At 49.7% G+C, this 20,240-nt stretch overlaps 1 protein-coding gene across 4 annotated transcripts; it reads right to left on the bottom strand.

The window, feature by feature from the left end:
- Nucleotides 1-3,203: 3,203 nt before the first annotated feature.
- LOC140643417 (TIR domain-containing adapter molecule 1-like) lies at nucleotides 3,204-11,881 on the bottom strand. 4 transcript variants are annotated; one of them, XM_072845119.1, is made up of 6 exons: nucleotides 11,738-11,881; nucleotides 10,339-11,401; nucleotides 9,704-9,903; nucleotides 9,388-9,516; nucleotides 6,967-9,295; nucleotides 5,654-5,850 (listed from the first exon to the last, which is right to left on the bottom strand). In XM_072845119.1, exons 2-5 carry the CDS (start codon nucleotides 11,351-11,353, stop codon nucleotides 8,735-8,737), a joined length of 1,905 nt encoding a protein of 634 aa, XP_072701220.1. In that variant the 5' UTR covers nucleotides 11,354-11,401; nucleotides 11,738-11,881; the 3' UTR covers nucleotides 5,654-5,850; nucleotides 6,967-8,734. The 4 variants fall into 4 exon arrangements, with proteins under 4 accessions (XP_072701217.1, XP_072701218.1, XP_072701220.1 ...); XM_072845118.1 differs by having other exon boundaries at nucleotides 6,967-9,298; XM_072845116.1 differs by lacking the exons at nucleotides 9,388-9,516; nucleotides 9,704-9,903; nucleotides 10,339-11,401; nucleotides 11,738-11,881 and having other exon boundaries at nucleotides 3,204-5,850; nucleotides 6,967-7,255.
- Between the last annotated feature and the right edge of the window lie 8,359 nt (nucleotides 11,882-20,240).

The following is a 20,240-nucleotide window of genomic DNA, read 5'->3' on the forward strand; positions in this document are numbered from 1 at the left end:
ACCTAAGATGTGCTTTTCTCTTTCTAATACTGGTAATTGGCCCTCTTGACAATAAAGCCTCCCATACTACAGGTTTCTTTAGAAATGCAAAAGTGGTGAGAAACTCACTGGGGTTTTCCTGGAGCCAGTTGCTGGTGCCCTTCTATGGCTGTCTTTGGAGCCTCCTAATGCCATAAGATCAGTGTTTACAAAGAAAGTGGCCTAGAGCATACAAATAGGGATACTGTGTCAGCATTTCCCAGGTTCCCGGAGAAACTGGGGAAGAACGAGGGGGTCACAGGCACGCGTGCATTCTCCTGGGGAAAACAAGGCCCTGGTGGCAAAGCTTCCTTTCCAGGGTGAGCAACAGCAAAGAGGGCCCTGAAAATGTGGGAAGAGTGAACCTGCTGCCGCAGTTAAAACAGGGCTGTGGCTCTTAAGTGGAAGTTGCTCCCAATAACCGTTGAGCCTCTTGGCCCTCCACACACGGTAAGCTTCAAAAAACCCCAACCCTGCGATGTTTTACAGTCTGCTGCCATGTCTTTCCCTCTCCCTTTCTCCGGTCCAAGCAAACTTGATGTGACTGTGTTACGGTTGTTTACAAGCTAGAGCAGCCTCCAGTTGACTAGTTTTGCATGACGTTTATTTATAGAAAGCAGAAGAGCTGGGGAAGGTGTGATGTATATGTTTTCTCCCAAAGGGAGGGGCTATCCTGGTGGCTGCACAGTGACAACCGCAGCTTGACAGGAACTGAAGTAACACAACACCTATTCAAACAAAGGTGATGTAGAGGAGAGAAAATAGGGAAATAGAAGGAATCCAAGCACTTGGAGGATTCCGGCAGACTCTATAAAGAGTAAATGAGTTAATCCATTGTCACTGGGTCCTTCGAAGTGAAAAGCCAAACTGTCAAAGCTGGAAGCCAACAACTGATGGCAGCTTTTAAATAGCAATGCTTTTATGTGGTTCTTGTTCTGCTCAGGACAGAGAAGGCTTTGATTTGTCTGAGTCTGGTGTCTTGTGCTAGTTCTCAGCCAAGGAGGTCCAGGAGGAGCTAAGCCTCCTTGAGGTGGAGGGGAGGGAGGCAGAGAGACCTTCTATGGACAGATCTGTGAGAAAGGACCTGTGGCTTCTTAAGAGGAAATTCTGTGGGACTTAAATCCAGAACTGTGACAGCCACTGCGCTGTTGCAGTTTAAGAGTAGGGACACGTCCGCTCTCAGCTCTTCTATCTGAGGGTGCCCAGGAACTCCAGAGCTTGCACTGAAGTTTGGTCAGTGCACAGGCTTTCCAGCGTCGTTTCCCCCCAAGGCGCTCAGTCCTGCAGACATCCTCAGCCCCTCCTTAGGGGCATAAGCTGCTCAAAAAGAAAAAGGCAGCAGTTGCAGCTTTCAACACAGGGCAGGTGGATGGGACTGTCCTCCTTTGTACCGTTACCTGCTGTCCTCTGAGGAGCCAGGACTAAGGAGAGACTCCCGTTCTGTTCTCTCCTCCATGCTGGGGATTCATGTCTTAGTAGTGAGCTTTATTTAGTAGGCTGGTACTTGTTTGGGAGGGTGTGCTTGGTGCAGGACGAGCTTGAGGTAGATTGAGCAGAGAGGAAGACTGAGAATTGGACAGTCTTTAGCCTGGTGATCAGAGTGCTTCCTGAGAGGGGATTAATGTCAGCTGAACAGTCTTTTCTCCAAGGACTTACTAATGTCTTTCTTATGCAGGTGTTGGCTGTAAGGCTTGGATGGTTCTTGGACAAAGACTACAATCCAGAATTAGGCCCTGTGAGTGCCCAGTTTGGGTAGTCCCAGGTCCAGGATGGCCTGTAGGAGTCCTGCACTTTGGCTGCCAGACCGCGCTGGCTCCTCTCGATTTGAAACATACTGGGACAGCTATGCAGAGTGACACGAGCGCGCACACGCACCTGCAGAAATACCCAAAACAGGGTTACCCCCCCTGTATCAAGGACACTGGCCCTCGAGGTCCACCTTAGTGAGGACTTGGCAGCTCTCGGGCTCCTTCCTAGGGTGAGGAGTAGGGCGAGCGCTGCCCTGCAGCTTGCAGAGGCCCCGGCGCAGGGTGAGCTGACTCTAGAGCTCAGTGCTGTTGGCTGGGCTCTGGTCCGCAGAGGGAACAGTCCCATTTCTAGTCATCTGGTGGCTTTGGGCTGACCTCTATGGACAGAGCAGGCAAATGGCCGTGGCAGAAGCCGTCGGAGGGAGAGCGTGGGGTCTGGGGCTTTGCTTTGGATGCCCTGCTTGTGTTAAAAGCTCAGGAGAGGTCTGCCTGGTCTAGCTCTCACCCAGGTCCTGCAGAACGCCTCCCCCATTCTTAGCCTTTCTCCACCCCTTCTGTAATGCTCTGCTCAATGCTTTTGTTTTTCTGTCAAACTTTTTTCTCAAAGGCAATAATGTAAGTAGGTGGAGTAATCTCTGTAGGGAACACTTCTTTGTGCCACAGGCAGTCTAACAGGGCCCTGGTCCCACCTCTGACCTTTGACAAGCAGGTAAGAACGGAGGAGTGCATGCTCAGCTTCTGTCTCCTTGGACTTTCTCCGCATTTCCTCCCTCTCATTCCACCTTCATTGAGTAATTTTTTTTCCCAAACACAGCTTTACTGTAAAGATTCTTGTTTAGCCTTCTGTCTGGTGTGTGATCTCAGTTCTTTAACAGACTTTTCTTAAATACAAAAATACTTTCCTTCAAGCCATGCCTTCAGGGGCACATGGGAATTTTTGTCTTTCACAAACAAAAAGCTTCTCTCTCTGTAGTTTCAGAGGGGAACTGGGAAAAGTGATCTCTTGATGCCTCAGCCCAGAGGTCTGCAGCCTCTCGGAAGGCTGTGAAGCTGGTTTCCTGAACCTTCCTGGGTCTGATGCGAGAGGTGTGGGGGAAATAGCATTGCTGGTGTGCTGTAGCACGGGGAGTGTGCCATGCACGCCAAGTATGCATCGGCGTGAAAGGCCGAGAGGATACTCTGCAACCCCAAGCAAAGAGGACTGCTGGAAGAAAATGGTGGGATCTTGTGGTGCTTAGCACCTTTTCAGGAGGCCACAGCAACTCCCCAAAGCATCCCCTGAAGATTTGCCTCAAATGATTTGCTTAGCAGCAGATTATGGAACAGAACCCCAGTGTGCCATCTCCCAGGCTCTTCCACAGACATGCAGACCAGTTTTCCCGATATCTCTGACTGCCCCTTTGCTAATTCTACAGGAAAGAACCAGAGAAACACAGATAAATTAATTAAAATTTATTTATAAAACCTTCCAGTAGCCTCAGAAAATCAGGAAAATAATTTCTCAGTTACTTGAAAATAATCACAGGGAAAACGGGAGATTGCAACCTCTTTTGTCCAACAAAAAAGAAGGTAATTTTCCCCTCTGCTCCAGGAAAGTGGCACTTTTTACCCACAGTGAAATAAGAATAGTCCCAGTCCCACCAGAATCACTATAATCTAGGGTTTGAAACTAAGTGTGAGTGTCTCTGGCCTTGGCTGACCTGCTGTGTCTCTGATCAAGCGTTCTACCCGGTTTCTTCCTTGCTGTCCTGTGGACCTGGTGTGACAGTTTCTACCTGCATCATGTTGTGGTTCCCAATCTGAACCATTCGAGCATGTTGAATGATGAGGGGCGGGATGCTTCCTGGATCTGGCGTCATGTTGTAGTGGCCTGACTGGAGATGAAGTGGTTGGAAAGGTGGGGGACCCATCTGAGCAGGCATGGGGTGACCAGCAGGGGGAGGTGGGTATGTGGCAGGAGGGACAGTCGAAGCAGGGGAGCACCACTGTTGTGGCCATGTTGCTGATGGAGGCACCTGGGGAAGGGAGCCAAGGTTCAGAGCAGCTAAGTTCTGCAGTGTTTGATACCGTTCCTGATACAGCTGTAGTTTCTTTCTTTGCATCAGGTCCCACATGGCTTTCCTCTCGTTGATCCTGCTGGTGGTAAAGGTGTTGTGCACTGTCCTGGAGAACCCAGGAGAGTTCTCATCCAAGGGCATCAGCCCACCAAGTGTGCTGGGAATCTGACTCCGCTCCAGGGGGTTCTCCTTGGGCACAAAAGGGATGACCGAGTCACGCTTGCATGGTTTCAGGATGGACTCCATCAGAGCAGTGTTTGTCTGAAACATACACAGGTCGCATGGGAAGTTCTTGGTCAGCAGAAGGATGATGAAAGCAGAATTTTCCATAGCATCCTGGAAGCAAGTCAGATGGCTGCGTCCGGCAATGAAGAAGTCCTCACAGAGTGTGGCACCATTGGGAACTCCCATGTTCTCAAGCAGGTCCTTGACCCGATGGGCAACAGTCTCATCTTCACTAGCGTGCAGAACAACAAAAGTGAAGAACTTTGTCTCTCCACTCTCTGGCTTTGATGTGGGCACTGCTTTTACAGCTTGGAGAGGAGGAGGCTGGGCTGGAAAGGGGGATGAGTGGAGGGGAGGGGGATATGAGAAGTTGGAAGGAGCTCTCTGAAGAGGAGGGGGAAGGGTTGGAGAGAAGGAATAGGTAGGAGGAGGAAGGGAACTGGCTGAAATAGAAGCAGATGCAGAGATAGAAGAAATGCCTGCTGGAACATAGGAGTCCTCCTTGGACATGTGGGCAGGACCAGTATCCACTGTAGCTCTTGAGTCAGGAAGACCTGTAGATAATTGCTTTTCATCTTGCTTTTTGTCTGTGCTTTCTTTTGGCGCATGAGGTTCTGCTGCCACTGTGCTGGAAACATCACTACTTTCGACAGGTTGGTTCACAGCACCCATCGTGGGCAGCTGCGTTTCAGGAATAGGGAGAGTTGCATGACATGAACCGACCTGCAGAACTTTCTCAAGTTGAGGAACTTGGGCACCCGTGTCCTGCCCGGGATGAGAGTTGGGTCTGCTGGCCCAGCTTGTTTCCTGTGGTTCATGGCTCTGTCTGTGCCCCTCGGGCTGTCCAGCACCGCTGGTGCTCCCTTCGCAGAGCTGGTTGGGCTGGGGGACATGCTTGTGGGAAGAAGGCTGGGTGTGAAAAACAACTGTTGGCGATGCACTGATCTCAAAGTGACTGGAGAAAGAGGAACTCCCCACGGAGCACAAGGTTCTTGGGCCTGAGAGGTCTGAGTTGCCTCCAATCTGCACTGGGGAACTTCTCACTGTGTAGTTTGGGCTGGCCATCCGGAGAAATCCTGTGGCCATATCAGATCTCAGCGTCTGAAATTTGTCACCTGGGTCCATGCTGTTAGCAGAGCCATGTTTTTCGTGGTCCTCAGCTGGGATGCTGTTGAGCGTGTCCCCCTGAGTCTCCTTGCTGCCGTTGCAGGCTTTGGTGGCAGCCTGGCAGGCTTTGTCCATGGCTTCATGACTGCACAGGTTTTCCTCCGCCAACACTGAGTAGATCTGTGCCAGAAGTGCCATGGCACCTGCATCCAGCTGGGGAGGCTGCAAATCCTCCCCATCTTCCTGCACTCCTGCAGCGCCCAGTTTGGTCTGGTGGACATACTGGGCTGCCCGGTTATCTCTCAAGGCATCCAAACAAATTCTTGCATCCACTTCTTGCCCCAGAGTAAGCAGGACCATGGCTTGCAGTAATTTGCTGCTGGGCCCTAATACCAAGTGCTTCAGTTTATGTTTGAGGCTAAGGAGTTTATCTTGTGGGATCTGGGATAGAATATTAAAAACGTCCTCAAAGCTTGGCTGGAGCTTGGCGCTCTGTGCCATCTCATCAGTTGGTGGCCCAGACGATGGGCTGAAGCAGCACGGATGGAAAAAGCATATTACGGCACCTGGAGCAAAGGTTTGTTCCCCTGTGGTGCTCTGCGATGCCCTGGTCACACTTCAGGTACCGCACAAGTGATAGCTCTTCGCTGCTCAGGGGCTCATCTCAGAACCGGGATCTCTCTGTCCTGAGGAACCTGTGAGAAGAACACAGGGCAACATTCAGAAATAGCGATGTGGGGAGCGGGGGGGTCCTCGCAAGGCTTGCAGAGCTCCCAGGCTCTCCCTCACACCTCGCAAGTATTTTTGCATTTACTCAGTCCTTGCAGGTCTGCCAGTGCTCCACGCATTATTCCAACTCTGTATGAAGTAAAGAGCAAGTTCCTTGCATTCATTTCACATTAATTACAACTGTTTTAAAATAATTGCTGAACTAATAATGCATTTAGGTAAATCCAAGCATCTGTCTCCTCCAGGCAGCTGGTTCCAGCGGCCTCGCAGGCTCCTTGCAATGGGCAGTCGAGGAACAAAGCGCGCTTAGAGGAAGCCCTTTCAAATTGCTTGTGCCAGGAGGGTTGGTAACCCATATGCATCCAGTGGCAGGCTCCTTAATGTAATAATTGTAGATGTTATCTCCATCCACATTAATCCCTGAGCCCTGCTAAAGCCTTGCACTCACCAAAGGCCTCTGACCGGGGTTAAATTAAACAGCAGAACTTGTCTGGAGCGGAGGAGCGGGTGCCTGGAGGGTCCACGGGCAGCCGGGAGGAACACTGCTCACAAGCACTGACTGAGCTCGGTGGAAAAGCATTCCCTATTTAAAGGCAGCGCCAGCGAGCACCCCAAAATAGCTCTCAACTGGGGAAAGTTTATAATTTCAACTTGTTTTTTTCTGTCTCATAAAAATCCTCTAATTGCCTAATGAAAGAGCTCAAGCTGAACGTGAGGAAAGTTGCTGGCTCTTCCCATGAAAACCTCTGATTCAGTGAAACGGCGGCAGGAAGGGAGGGCCGGCGCTCGAAACGGCGGCCGAGCCCTGTGCGGCCCAGCTGCTGCCCTGCCGCCCCTGCCGCCCCGCCCCTCGCCCCGCCGGCTGCCGCCTCTCCCCCGCCGCCCTCCAGCCTCGCCTCGGGGGCCGGGCCCCAGGGGAACGGCTGTCCCCGCTCCTCCACCCCCCCCTCGGCGGGGAAGGGAAAGGGAAGGGAAGGGAAAGGGAAGGGAAGGAAAGGGAAGGGAAAGGGAAAGGGAAGGGAAGGGAAAGGGAAGGGAAGGGAAAGGGAAAGGAAAGGGAAGGGAAAAGGGGGCCAGCCTACCTGCGGCCGGTCCTGCTCCGCGGCTCCCCGGCCTCCCCGCGGGAGGGCTTGGTGCGGCGGGGCCGGCTCGTCCCGGTGCCCGGGCAGCGCTTCCCGCCGGGGCCGGGGGCAGGCGGAAGCGGGGCCGGCCCGCCCCGCCGGATCCTGCTGGCATACGAGGAAGCGGCGGGGCGGAGCGGGGCACGGCCGGGGCGGAGCGGGGACAGCCCGGACCGAGCGCAGGGGGTGCCCGGCGGGCAGGGCCGGCCGGCCCGGAGCGGTACTCGGGTGTCCGCGGCAGGAGCGGCTCGGCCCGGGGGAGCTGCCACCTCCCTCCCCGTGGGAAGGGTCCCTCGCCCCGGTGTATGGCCAGGGCCCTCCCGGCCGTCGGTGGTAGGTAGAGGATAACCCTGGTGCCAGCCACCGACTGCAGGTACCTGGTGTCCTCCACAGGAGCGCCTGAAGGTATTAAAGCCGAGCTGGTGAGGGTAGGCTCGGTCTGGGAACCGACCTTTCCCTCTAGTGAGAGACTGTTGGCATTACCTCTGTGAAGTGGCAGTGTTGGTGTGAGCGAGGCTAGAAACGTACGGCCTCAGATGTGGGTGTAGGGTAAAGATGCTGCTCAACCTCAGGAGTACAGGCATAACTCTGAGGGACAAAATAGCAAAGATACTTTTCTACTGAAGATTGAAGCAGAAGCTAAAATAATTTTTCTTCCTCCAGCAAGACTAGGGAACATGTAAGTTGCCCAGAAAAGTGATTTGTTAAGTACAAGCTTCTTACCAACTCAGGCTAAAGGGACAATATAATGCTGCAGCTTTAGATATACACAGGAGACAGGTATTTCTCTGAATGCAGGTCACACTTTATTCTGAAGTCTGCTTGCCATTATTCCAGCCTTTGCCCAGGGACCATGCCAGGACATAAGATACCAAAATAAGGTAGGAATTAGGAACATTAGGAATAACTACAAAGCACTGTTTGCTGGGAAGATAACCAGCACCTATCTCCCCTATTTTAATAACACGATATCCATGGCAGAATAAGAAGCTGCCTCATTTGCCACCATCTTAATGGCTGCAAAAGGTTTCATGCATGGAGTTACACACAGATGATCCCTGAAGTCATTTATATGACTAGGAAAGAGAATCCCACTGCAAATTGTCATGCTTAAAAGAAATCCCACCTTGCTAAGTGTTTCTCTATGAAAGAAAAAGCATTTGGCTGATCCATAAAGAGAAGTCTCTTTGAGAAGCAGCCTCTTGCCCCCAGCTGTTCCTGGTCTGCTGCAGGGCTGAGCCTCTCCAGAAGCACAACAGGCAGAAAGGAAGTTGTGTCTGTAACATTTTTAAACTTGTAGAAGGAGGGAAACAGGATCAAAGGTCAAGCATATCATCCTCTCAATATCTCTGCAGCTTGGATGAATTAAAAACAAATCCAACATTAAAAATAAGTTGAGACCATTTCTTCTCTCCCACAACTTGTCTCAGCAAGAATTAGCTATTCACACATACAGCTGGGCTGACTTAGAGCTGAAGTACAGGTCCCCATCTTCCCTCTCAGTGCAGCAGCATGATTTAAAAAAAAAAAAAAAAAAAGAGTAAATCAAGCTATGGAATCACCCCACCTTGGTTATCAAGTCTCCTTGCAAACTACATCTTACTGTAAACTCAGCCTGGGACAGGGAGAGAGCAGGAGGCGCTCTTGGCACAATCAGCAGCTGGACACACAATTCAAAGGGAAAGTGCTTTTCTAGCCAGGGAGCCTTGGCCAGAAGAGCTGAAATTTTTCAGAGATCTTCCTCTGGTGCATTAGTTTTTATCTCCTTTGCAGCCAGTGCCACCTCTGTGTCTTTCTCTGCCTTCTCTTCCAGCTTCTCTAGCACTTCACACCCTTCCCCTGGGATCCTGTTTGCTCCCTTTGGTTCTTCAGGTGTCTTAGCCACCTCCTTTGGTGATGTAGCCTTTTCCAACACAGGTGATTTTGTATCAGTCATCATATCTTTCTTCTCCTGCTTTCTGCTGTCCTGTGATGCTTTAGCTATTGCCCTGAAGGGACCCACAAGCCAGTTTAGAGGGGTGTTCTGAGTTACATACTCCAACAGGTCATCTAGGGACCTTCGGGCTTCTGCCACACAGTCCTGGCTCTGGGTCAGGGTGGTGCTGGAAAGGTCCTGGAAAGACACAGCACTGGAAAAAGAACCATGGAGCTTGTGGATATTTCGAGTGGCCTGATACACAGCTTCTTGGATGTTGCTGGGGAGGCCTTGGATGCTGGCTTTCAGATTCTCATAAACAGGTTGTAGCTGCTGGGTGATGATACGCAGCATAGCTAGAGTCCGTGACTCTACCTGCTTGGAAAGAGATATAGCTCAGTTACTAGAGCAGATGAGATGTATACCATTCACCAGAGGCCTGATTAAATACACTTTTCTAGGGATACCTCTGGTTGGGAGGCAGTTTTAACTTGGTTTCCTTTGGGTTGGGTCAAGCTCCAGTCCACCCACAGCTGATGGAGCTTCTCCTGCCCATCCAGAAGCTTCTGGCCCACCTCTTGTTTCACAGATTCAATCTGATGGGAAAAATGAGAGCAACAGCTGTATTGCAAGCACACACAATCAGAGAAGCAGGAGTGCTTCCCTCCCAGGGAGGGATGCAAGATGACATGCAGCTGGTGCAGGATGGAGGAAGAGCTTCCATCTGGATAGTAGGGCAGGAAGGCAACAGACAGGAAGAAAAAGGAAAAAGCATGTTTGTACCAGTTTTATTGCCAGCTGTAGTTGTGACAGAGTATCCTGGGTGCTTTGCTTAACGCGCTGCAGTTTGTTCAGGGAGTGCTGGTAGGCTCGGTGGCGGACTTTGTTAGAGAGGGAACCCAGGCGCACAAAGTAACTCTGTTGCTGTTTCTGCTCCTCCACAGAAGCCATACCAAACCCCTCCACAGCAGTGGCCAGTTTACCTGGGGGAAACAAGAACAGAGATGCAGCTGTGCTCCACTCCCCCAGCTGTAAGTGAGGGGAAGAAGTAAGATCACCCATTGAAAAACATGAAGGCTGAAGCTTGCTGTGCAAACAGTAGATGTTTGTAGTTGCTCAGATATTAAGCGTAGGCTAGTCCCTGCTCAACATGTTCTCTTCAGATAAGCAGACTTGACAGATAGGTTGAAGCATGCACCCACATGTTTATCTGCCTTGAGGCTGATGGGTAAGGACCAGCTAGCAAATGCTTGAACTGTCCCATACCATGTGGCAACTCAGTGTTGACAGACAGCCAACTTGGTGACAAATTCAGAGCTACCTGTCTACTTCAGAAGATGAGTCTTGCAGTGTCAGGTGCTCTCTAGTCGTATGGGAAAGGATTTGCATTTACAACCGCCAGCTAAGAATTTTCTCACCTAGTTCCTCCTCTGTCATTGGGAGGTAGTGATCCACCAGATCTTCTGATATACCCAGGACAGATTCCACACCACCTGCCACTGCTTGGCTTACTGCCTTGGCTTTGCTTATGCTGTTGGTGACCACTGAATTAGTCATCTCCACACCCTCCTGGATAGCCTCTCTGCTCTGCTCCAAGGCTGTATTTATTTTGCTAGTTATGGTGCCATACGCAGCATCCAGAGCTGTATTGACTGTAGAAGTGACCATTGATTTGGTCTTCTCAACACCATCCTGAACAGCCCCTTTGGTTAGGTCCATTGCTTCAGTCACTGTGGTGGTCACAAGATCCTTTGCACCCTGGGCAGCCCCTACAGCAGCAGTAATAGTAGAAGCAACTGCAGACTTGGTCAGTCCAACACTGTCCTCCACAATATGTTTACTGACATCCACAGCTTCAGTCACCTTGTTAGTCACAAGGTCCTTGGCACCTTGGGCCGCTTCCGCAGCATTGACAATAGTCGAAGCAACTGCAGACTTGGTCAGTCCAACGCTATCCTCCACAATATGTTTACTGACATCCACAGCTTCAGTCACCTTGTTAGTCACGAGGTCCTTGGCACCCTGGGCCGCTTCCACAGCGTTGACAATAGTCGAAGCAACTGCAGACTTGGTCAGTCCAACGCTATCCTCCACAATATGTTTACTGAGGTCCACAGCTTCGGTCACCTTGTTAGTCACAAGGTCCTTGACACCCTGGGCAGCTTCCACAGCACTGACAATAGTAGAAGCAACTGCAGACTTGGTCAGTTCAACACTGTCCTCCACCATGTGTTTAGTGAGGTCTACTGCCTCTGTCACCTTGTTAGTCATGAGGTCCTTGGCACCCTGGGCAGCCTCCACAGCACTGTTAACAGTGGAGGTGAACATTGACCTAGTCAGCTTGACACTGTCCCCAACAACATTTTTTGTGAGGTCCACAGCTTCAGCCACTTTATCAGCCATTGCTTCCTTTGCCTCACAGGCAGCATCCATAGCAGATGTCACTTTGGTGGAAACCAGCTGCTTGGTGTCCGAGATTACCTACAAAAGGGAGAGGCAGGGAAAGATACTTTTTTTTCCTGAAATAGGTTTTCCCTCCCTGAAGTAACTTTTCCATATGGCTAAATTGTACTTGCAGTCTTGTGGGAGAGCTGGGGAAGTCAGTACACCTATTTACATGGACATGCTCACTTCCACATGCTGAAGGCATTTCTCCAGCTTTCATCAGCTAGCAGTGCCTCCCCTAACCCATACCAGGGACTGACCTGACAACGCAGCACTGCTGAAGTTTATTTCCCCATATTCTTCTGTACCCATAACAGTTCCATCAAGCAAGAGATCAAGTCATGCCTTCTCCAAGAAAAGCCTTTACTTTACCTTATCTGCTGGCTGTTGAAGAAAAGGCAAGTTCTCCTCCAGTTGATCCAGTCCTTTACAGGCATACTTATTTACAAGTGCAACTAGACAAGACAACAGGTACCAGTTTATTCTTCAATTTGTAGGGTTAAAACCCCCTCTCCAATGGCCAATTCAGGATACACTCATGAAAGCAAGCCAAAAAAAATAATCACTATTCTGGGGTGGTATGTGGGGGCGTGTCTGTTAAAAAGTGACAAACCCTACAGTTTGGCAGGTTCAAAAAGTCTCCATTTTGCCTTCCCAGCTTTCTAGCTATTGGCAGCACATTGCTCCAATTGGAGTGTAATACTTGCCCCAGTGAGTAGGGCAATTGCTTTAAAGGGTTGAAAAGTGTTGGGATGATAGACTGAGCTATATCCAAGATGGACACTGCTACCACCAGTTGGGATGCTCCTAACTTGGAGTGACAGAGAAAAAAGCAGGGAGTTTTTGCTTAGTGACTTAAAGAAGCCACAGACAAGAGGCCAAACTTTGTTTCTGCTAGTAACAGTTTCATGTCCATGAAATTCAGTGGGTTCACTGAGCAGCTGGGAGCTGCTGAGTGGAAGACTCAGTGCTACAATTAATGAGAACAATGTGCTATAGGAGATGGCTATCACCCAACAGGCACATGAAACTCCCCTCCCCACATGTTCCTGTGTAGAAAGGGTCACTCCAGCCTCTTCACTTACTTTGTGGCTCAAGTTGGTTCAGGATGGGCTGTGCCCCACCAACCATGCTACCTACTGCAACAGCAGCCACAGTCTCAGCCACACTGCAGACACCACTGAAGTAAGGATGTGTCTCCTTGGTAGAGTTGTAGGCAGATGAGACCAGGTCAAATGCAGAGCTGAGCAATGGCAAGCTGGTTACCCGATTAACAGCACTCTAAAACCCAAAAGAAATAAGTGACATTAGAGACCTGCCTCAAGCCAATGGGTAAATACAAGCTGTGTGTCTATCCAGAAAGGTCCTAAGGGGACATCCAGTCCATCTCCTCATCCTTCTTAAACTCAGAGCTGAAGGGACTCCTCCAAAGACCTCTAGCAAGTCAGCAACAAGCCAGGATTAAAAATTTGAGCTCTGGGCTCATGAATTCTGAGTCACACTGGGTTTCACCACCAAACCCAGATGTGGAAGTAGGAGCTATAGCAGCTCATGTTTCAGAATTACTTGCATTACTTGAGCCAGTCCTGAAGTTCTCTTGAGCAAGAAAAGTTAGCGTCTTTATTAATTGAGTTTAGATTTCACCACAGCTTCATATAGTTAATCTTTCTGCTACTCCCAGCCTAGTTTTGAGGTGCTGACAGAAGTTAGTTTACCAGCATATCTGGCAGCAGGTAGTTCAACTGTTGCATGGTAGAGTACTAGCTGCCCTGGCACCTACCGCTTGCAGCTGTTCCTCAGCCTTTAGCAGATCTTTTTTTGTGGTCTTTTCTGATGCCATACTGAATGCAACTGAAGCTGAAAGGAAAAACAAGAGTGTAACAGCATAAGTACAACTTAATTTCCTCCAGTGAATTGAAGTCTTAGCAAAACTGGTGAAGAGCAGAGGGCAAAGTTGGGATCCAACATTCAGCATGTCCTAGGAACATTATTGTGGCATCACTAATCTTTCTTGCAAGGACGTGAAGATATTTGAGAAGCTCCATGATTTATGATATGCAAATATTTGTGTAGGATAAGGACTGTACTCATTCACCTCCCTCAATCCCCAAACAGCCAAATACTTTAAATAACCATCCTACTTATTTCATTGCTGATAACATTTGACTGGCTTGCAAGTTGCAGGTTAGAAGTGGGTGAGGAGCATCTTCTGTCGTGCATTTTCTCTGCTAGAGATACTTCTAGTTCAGCTTCCCACTGCACAGGCTCTTTGCTGGCCAAGGACTGGAACACTTGAAGGAAAAACACACCCTGCAGAAGCAGGGCTAATGGTGGGAATCGCTGAATGTTGTCTCACTCGATCATGATAGATTACTGTCCTTTAACAAGCCCTGCTGAAATGCAGCTGCAGCAGGGCTTGTTAGGACAATAGTATAAGTAATTTTTTTAGTTTTAATTGTGAAAATGTGGCAAGCTCAAACAGTTTAATAATGGAGTTTAAAAACAAAAATATTTATTTTGAAAAAGTGTCCGAACTTGCTTAATACCCTTTAAGGGAGAAAAGCCCTCGGATTTCCCCAACTTTGAAGTAGAGATGGGTTTTACAATGGCTTAATCCATTTTCCTCTTTGGGGGAAAAAAAAAAGAAAAAACCTGGCAGGAATTCAGCTCCCCTCCAGAAAGGGGTCAGGGCCAGAGGCTGAACAGAGATGCTGAAACAGCAATAGGCATATTTTACCTTCTTAAAAAGTGTTCAGTGTTCACAGCCCCTTTCCTCTGAAGGCTTGCTCTGGCATATCCTTTGCAAAGGACATGGAGATGAGTCATTTTAGAGTAGTCCCACTATGCCTGTGTTCAGATAAAAGTTCAGGAACTTTTATCAGCTTCCCCACCACTGCCAACTCCAGCAACACTGGCAGTCTCACAGCTCTGGGAAGGATATGAAAAGCCTTTGAAGCTTTCCTGCTTTCACAGCTGCAGCATTCTGCCTGGCTACCTTGAAACTTGCCTTCCCATCCTACTGACCAGACAGGCACAAAATCTCTCCTCAGTTCCTTTGAAACCAAATCTTAGAAGTATTCTCATTACATAACAGGATTAAAGAAATAGAAAGAGTTATGCAATATCTTGAATGTGTATTGGCTTCCCTAGCCTAGACCTAGGTTGGTATCTGGACACTCCAGTATTGTACAATAAATCCAGGATTACTTCTCAGCCTTAGTCAGGCACAGCAGGGACTTCAGCATATTTGTTCTTCAGTGCAGCATCTGCTTTTCTCTCCCTTGCTAGTTATTTCCTATTCTTAGAATTGCTATGGCATTTTCCAGTGGAAAACCCCCCAAACCAAAATTCCTCACAAACTGGATTCCCGAGCCAGGCTCACTGGCAGACTACCCAAAAAAACTTGCCATCTGATTTGTGACAGAGACCATTGTCTTGTTTCTTGTGTTCTTTGACTTGTGTAAGGTTTTTATTTTGCTGTGGAAACAGGAACAGAGAGCTGGGGAGGAAGCAGCGAAACAAGTATTTGTTAGCCCTGGACTGAGTATGGATAGAGCTAGGGGAGACATCTCAGGAGGTAACTTGGCAGGATGTCAAATATTGCTGCGTTAACTGTGCAATTAGTTGGCATTTCAGCAAGATTCAAGCAAGGCAGGGATGCAGAGTGCTACATGTCTACAGCAAAAGTTCTCACAAAAGTTGGGACCTCCAGCCTCTCAAGTGAGAAGCCCAGAGCCAGCGCTCTTCTGCACATTCCTGGTAACCACCCTGCCCAGGGGGCTGCCTAATTTAACAGCACAGCAAAAATACAGCTTGAATTTTATCAGCCTGGGAGAACTTCTAGAAAACTGCTCCAAACAAAAGCAGGGCTTGAACATAAAGCCTCAGTCCCAAAGTCCACAGGATTTGCTCAGTTAGTGGTTATTCCTCTTGCTCTGCTTTAAGGCAAGTTTATTGGTTTTTTGAAGCCAAGTAGGCTGGATCAGTCTGCAGCCCTGCCACAGGGCAAAGCACAACTATTTCAACACCATTACAAACAACCCCTTGGCTCAGTTATTTTAACTCTAGACAGGTGGGGAAAAACTTCAAGCTGCAGAGTGTCTTACTGGCCTTGGTATCAGGGTTAGCACACAGACACTGCAGCAAAAAAAGAAGAGGACTCCAGTTGCTAGCATAAGTCAGGAGTAACTCCTTGGCCGATGTAAAAACTAGTAGGTTGGTATCAACCTCTGAAGTACTCGGAGCCCATCTTAATTATGGATGTAACTGTGTCAGTGACAATCCTTGCAGCACAGTCATGTTAGAACATGGTTTGCTCTCCTCTAGGTAGGAGGAATCAGGGTGTGTTGCAACACCAGTATTTGTGGTGTGGGCAAGTCTTTGAGCCCACAGCATGGTTTTATTTTCTCTTTCTAGTCACTCCCCTGCAAATGTGTTAAGCGGACCTTGTTTTTCTTTAGAGACTGCAGGAAAGCACACTGCTTAGCAACTCTGGGTCTGCTGTTTCAGAATCCTTTGGAGAAAGGCACAGTGTCAAGCCAGGGTAGTTGCATGTGGTAGTCCCAGCAGGAAGACCCCACGTGTGGGAACCACCAGGCAGAAGAGCAAAAGCAGCGTCACTGTTTGCTTTGTATGCAAATGATGATTAGATGATTTCATACCATTGCTACAGAAATATTAAGTCACTGCTGGACAAAGTTCTTGAAACATGTAGTTTCAGAAAGATTAAACTCTTCAGTGCACATTTCTAGCATGACACAATAGCTTAACTGCTGATCATTGCCCAGTTTGGCACAAGTCTGAACTCGGTGAAACAGCAAGGGCAATGACACCAAAACCGCCAAGCTGCTATCCATTTTCCCTGCCTCAGTCAGACCATCACAGCCAGTGCAACATGCTAGCCTGGCAGAAGAACAAGTACTTTCCTGCTGGGGTGAGCACCTCCCTTGATTTCTGTCACTCTGACAATGACCAGCATACATAAAAGTAGTTCTTTAACTTGTGTAAGGTTTTTATTTTTCCTGTGGAAGGAAGCTCTGCCCCATGAAGACAGCCTGCTGTTATGTTGTCCTGCAGACAGAGAAGTAGGATCTTGTTGTTCAGGAAGTGTTTCTCCCCTCCAACCGTGTTTTACCTTGGGAAGACAGATTGAGCCATAGCTAGCATGCCTGGTTCAATAGCCTAACTGGCAATTCCTTAATGACCATTTAGGAAAACAAAGCTAAATTTAGTGCTTTAGATATGAGCAAGGAGGGCTAATCAGGGCAGAGGTATTAATTTGTGGTTAAAGCACCTCTTCACATTCTTTTCGAGATTTGCCACCGATACCCCAGTTACCATAAATGCAGTCAGCAGAACTGGGTCACAGGATGTCTGCTGCAGTGGGGAATGGCACTGCCCGCAACCGAGGGAGTCGTTTGCAAACGCTCCAAGGGCAGAATTTGTTTTAGGAGGAGGATCGGATGATTTTCAGCTTTCACCTTAGGACATTAGTTTCAGAATTGCTGGCAGAGGTGCCCATCTAACCTTTCTGGAAGAGCCATCAGCATTAGGGAATCTCAAAGATTAAAGCCACTTTTGCAGATGGAGGCAAGGTTTCCCCCCCACATCCAATGGAAATTAAGCCCCACAACCATGGGCCATTACTGGGTCAGTAACTCCTTGGGACAGTGAGTGTCTAAGCTATCCAAGCTACTAGAATTTGGAGATATTTTAGGAAAGAGGGGAAGGAGTTTAATTAAAACAGCTTCTCAGCTTTCTAGTACTTTCCATTTACCAATTCTTCCATGAGGACAGACCTCTCTGTTTCAGACAGAAGCTGTAACTTGCAGAGCAAGCAGCATGCTGCTTGCTCTAACATACACTTTCATCTGGAAGTTTCAGTAGAACCAGCTTTAGTAATTGAAGCCCTTCACAACCATACAGTTTCAGGTAGCCACAACCACATTTAAGAACCCTTGTTAGTCTTGAGAAACACTAAGCTAGTTTGCCAAGTGCTCCCTCCAGCAAGCTGGCAGAGCTGTGCATGGCTGCAGCCTCCATCTGCAGAGACACGGTGCTCTTGAGCAAGAGAGAAGTTACCTTGTCTCTCAAGCCACCCCCTTCGTTAATACTATTATCACACCTACACCAAATGATCATGTGAAATAGCTACAGACAGGTCTGGCAGCACTGTCAACAGGAAGGGAATGCCCAACTGATCCGTCTGCCTCCTGAGGCACATACCGCTTCCCCCAACATCAACACCAGTCAGCGGTGATGTCCAGGGTGCACATCACGCGCTGTCCCTGCGTGGCTGGGTGGGAGAGCCACCTCCTGCAGACCTCCTCACACAGCTTTATCTTCATCAGGCAGTAAGCAGAAAAGAGCTTTCAGACCTAAAGCTGCTCAATCACAAATCAGAGATCCATAGTGTTACCAAGTGATCATCTCCAGGCTAGGAAGAAGCCTTTATGGAAAGATTTGAAGCCTCTCAGCTCTTCCCTAAGGCACAGAAGATGCAGCATGACACCATAAGATGTCACCCTTTGGCCTCAAAAGGCCAAGACACCCCCCCACCCACAGATAGGGGAAAGCAGCAGAGACACAACACACAGCTCTGCACCTTCCCAGGGAGCTGGAAAAGCCCCCTGGGCACAGCTGGGGGAACACAGCCCCTCAGCAGGTACATTGTAGCCTCAGTGCTCCCCAGGGCCAGGAGCCAAGGGCTCCAGGGATGGAGCCAGCTCCAAGCCCAGCCTCCACCCCTGGGAGGGCTGCAAAGAGCCACTCGCGGCAAGGGGCTGCAGAGCCCCTGGGGAAGCAAGGGGCAGCCTTGGGGAGTCCTCCCCAGCCCCAAGCCAAGCCACAAACCCCATAAACGCCTCCCCACCAGCCCTGCCTTACCTGACTCCTCCGCTCCCCAGCACTGACAAGACAGGGAGCGCTGGGCCTCGCCCCGCATAAATACCCCGAAGGCCTGATGAGCAGCTGAGGGAGCCAATCGGGATGCTGCAGGTGCTGGCCTGGCCAATGAGGAGGGGCGTGTGGGGCGGGGTGAGGGTGGCAGGTGATGGGCTTGGGGGCCCCTCCAGGGACCCCAGGGCCGTGGGGTGGGGGTGCTGCTGTTTGTCCCCCCCCAAGAGGGACAGACCTACCAGGGCATCTCAGAGGGCCCTGTCGGAGGGCGTCCATCCCCGAGCGCTTCGGCCTTGGGGCCATGCCGTGCGTTGCCCCGCAGCAGCTGTGGACAGGGATGCACCCTCCGGCATGGCGGGGTGCTGAGGGACACAGGCGCTGGAAGTCTATGGGGATCTGCCCCGTGGCTGCAAAATGGGCTCAGCCCATCAGCCTGCAGGCACCGCTCCTGTTCCCATGTGATTGCACGCCCGTTCGGCTAAATCTCTGAACTGGGTCATCCTGCTTGCCACCATGTTGGCCCAAACACACTGCCTTGCTTCTAGGAGCCGAGAAAGGCCTGGCCAAAGACTGAGCTATTCCTGCAAACCCTGTAGCAAAGCCCTGCTCACGAAGGTGTGTCTGTGCTACTAGGGACGTGGATTCAAGCGTGGGCCTGGCCCGCCGTCCACAGTGTGGATGTGAAACACGTCCTCAGCCTGGGTTTAGCCGTAGCACGGGAGCTGGTTGGAAGGAGGGTGCTGGGGCAGGAGTTCAGCCCCCGTTCCCCAGGTCAGGGGACCTGGTCCCCACGTGGGCACGTGCAGGGTCAGCCAGAACCAGCCAGCAGCTTGTGCTTGGCTTTTTCCAAAGAGCGGCTGCGTTAGCAGCCAGTAGCACAGTTGGAAAGTCCATGCATAGGTGGTGGGGCTCAGCATGCTTATGCCTGCTCTTGGGCTGCTCCTTGCATGGCATCGCAGACGTTGCCAAGAAGCCCCAGAGAAGCAGGACGTGGGGGCTGTGATGTGAAAACATCACTCAGCTGTGATGTTTTCTTGGCAAATCTCTCCTACCCTGCAGCATGAGTGCTGTTACTACCCAAGGAGAAGACGTTCTCCCGCTCTCAGCCCTTGCCTGGCTGCAGCAAATACGTGATGGTGAAACGTGCTTCTTCTCAAGCCTGGCTGGGGGAAGTTTGGGCTCTGTAATAGCAATAACAAATAATGAAAATTTTAGGTAATGCTTTGCTTTTCCATTTGTGCCTTTTCATCTTCAGATCTCAAAAACTGGTTTGAAACCATCAATTATGCTTCCTGTTGTCTGTTTTCAGGATCAGTGGGGAGGAAACTGAGGCACAGGTAAGAATTAGCTGAAGTCTTCTAAAGCTATTAAAGTGATTGAGTCACCTTGTTTTTGGCCAGTGAATGCAGGAGACCTTGGGTCTTGTTTCTGTATTGCCCACAGAAAGCCATGAAGGCAGTGGGAGGAGGAGGTTGTCAATGATTTTTGAAAATGTGCTGTTTAGCTGACAAAAATGTAGACAATTATCACTTCTCAGCTTTGAGGTTAAAAGGAATCCCCCTCCTTACTTGAGTCAGACTTATCATGGAGTCCTTGGCTGAAAAGACCTCTGGAGCTCAGGTAGTCCAACCTGCTGCTTGAGACAGGACTATGAGCAATGCCAGGTCAGGTCAGCTGTGGGCTTTGTTTAGCTGAGTCTTGGAAAACTCCCAGGGATGGAGATCTCGCACAGCCCCTCTGGATATTGGATCCAGTATCGCTTTATGCTCCTAATGAAGAAGCAGTTCCTAATATCCACTCTGAACTTCCCCAGCTACAAATTGTGGCTTTTACCTTGTTTTACCACATGCACTCCTGAGAAGACTTTTTGTGCATTTGTCTGTGTGACATAAACTTCATATTCTAGCATCACCTGGGAACCTTTCATCTAATAAACTCCCTGGCAGCGCATGGTCCCTCCTTTGATCTCGTTCTGTTC

This window comes from Ciconia boyciana, chromosome 24 (genome assembly GCF_034638445.1).
Source record: "Ciconia boyciana chromosome 24, ASM3463844v1, whole genome shotgun sequence".
Classification (NCBI taxonomy): Eukaryota; Metazoa; Chordata; class Aves; order Ciconiiformes; family Ciconiidae; genus Ciconia; species Ciconia boyciana.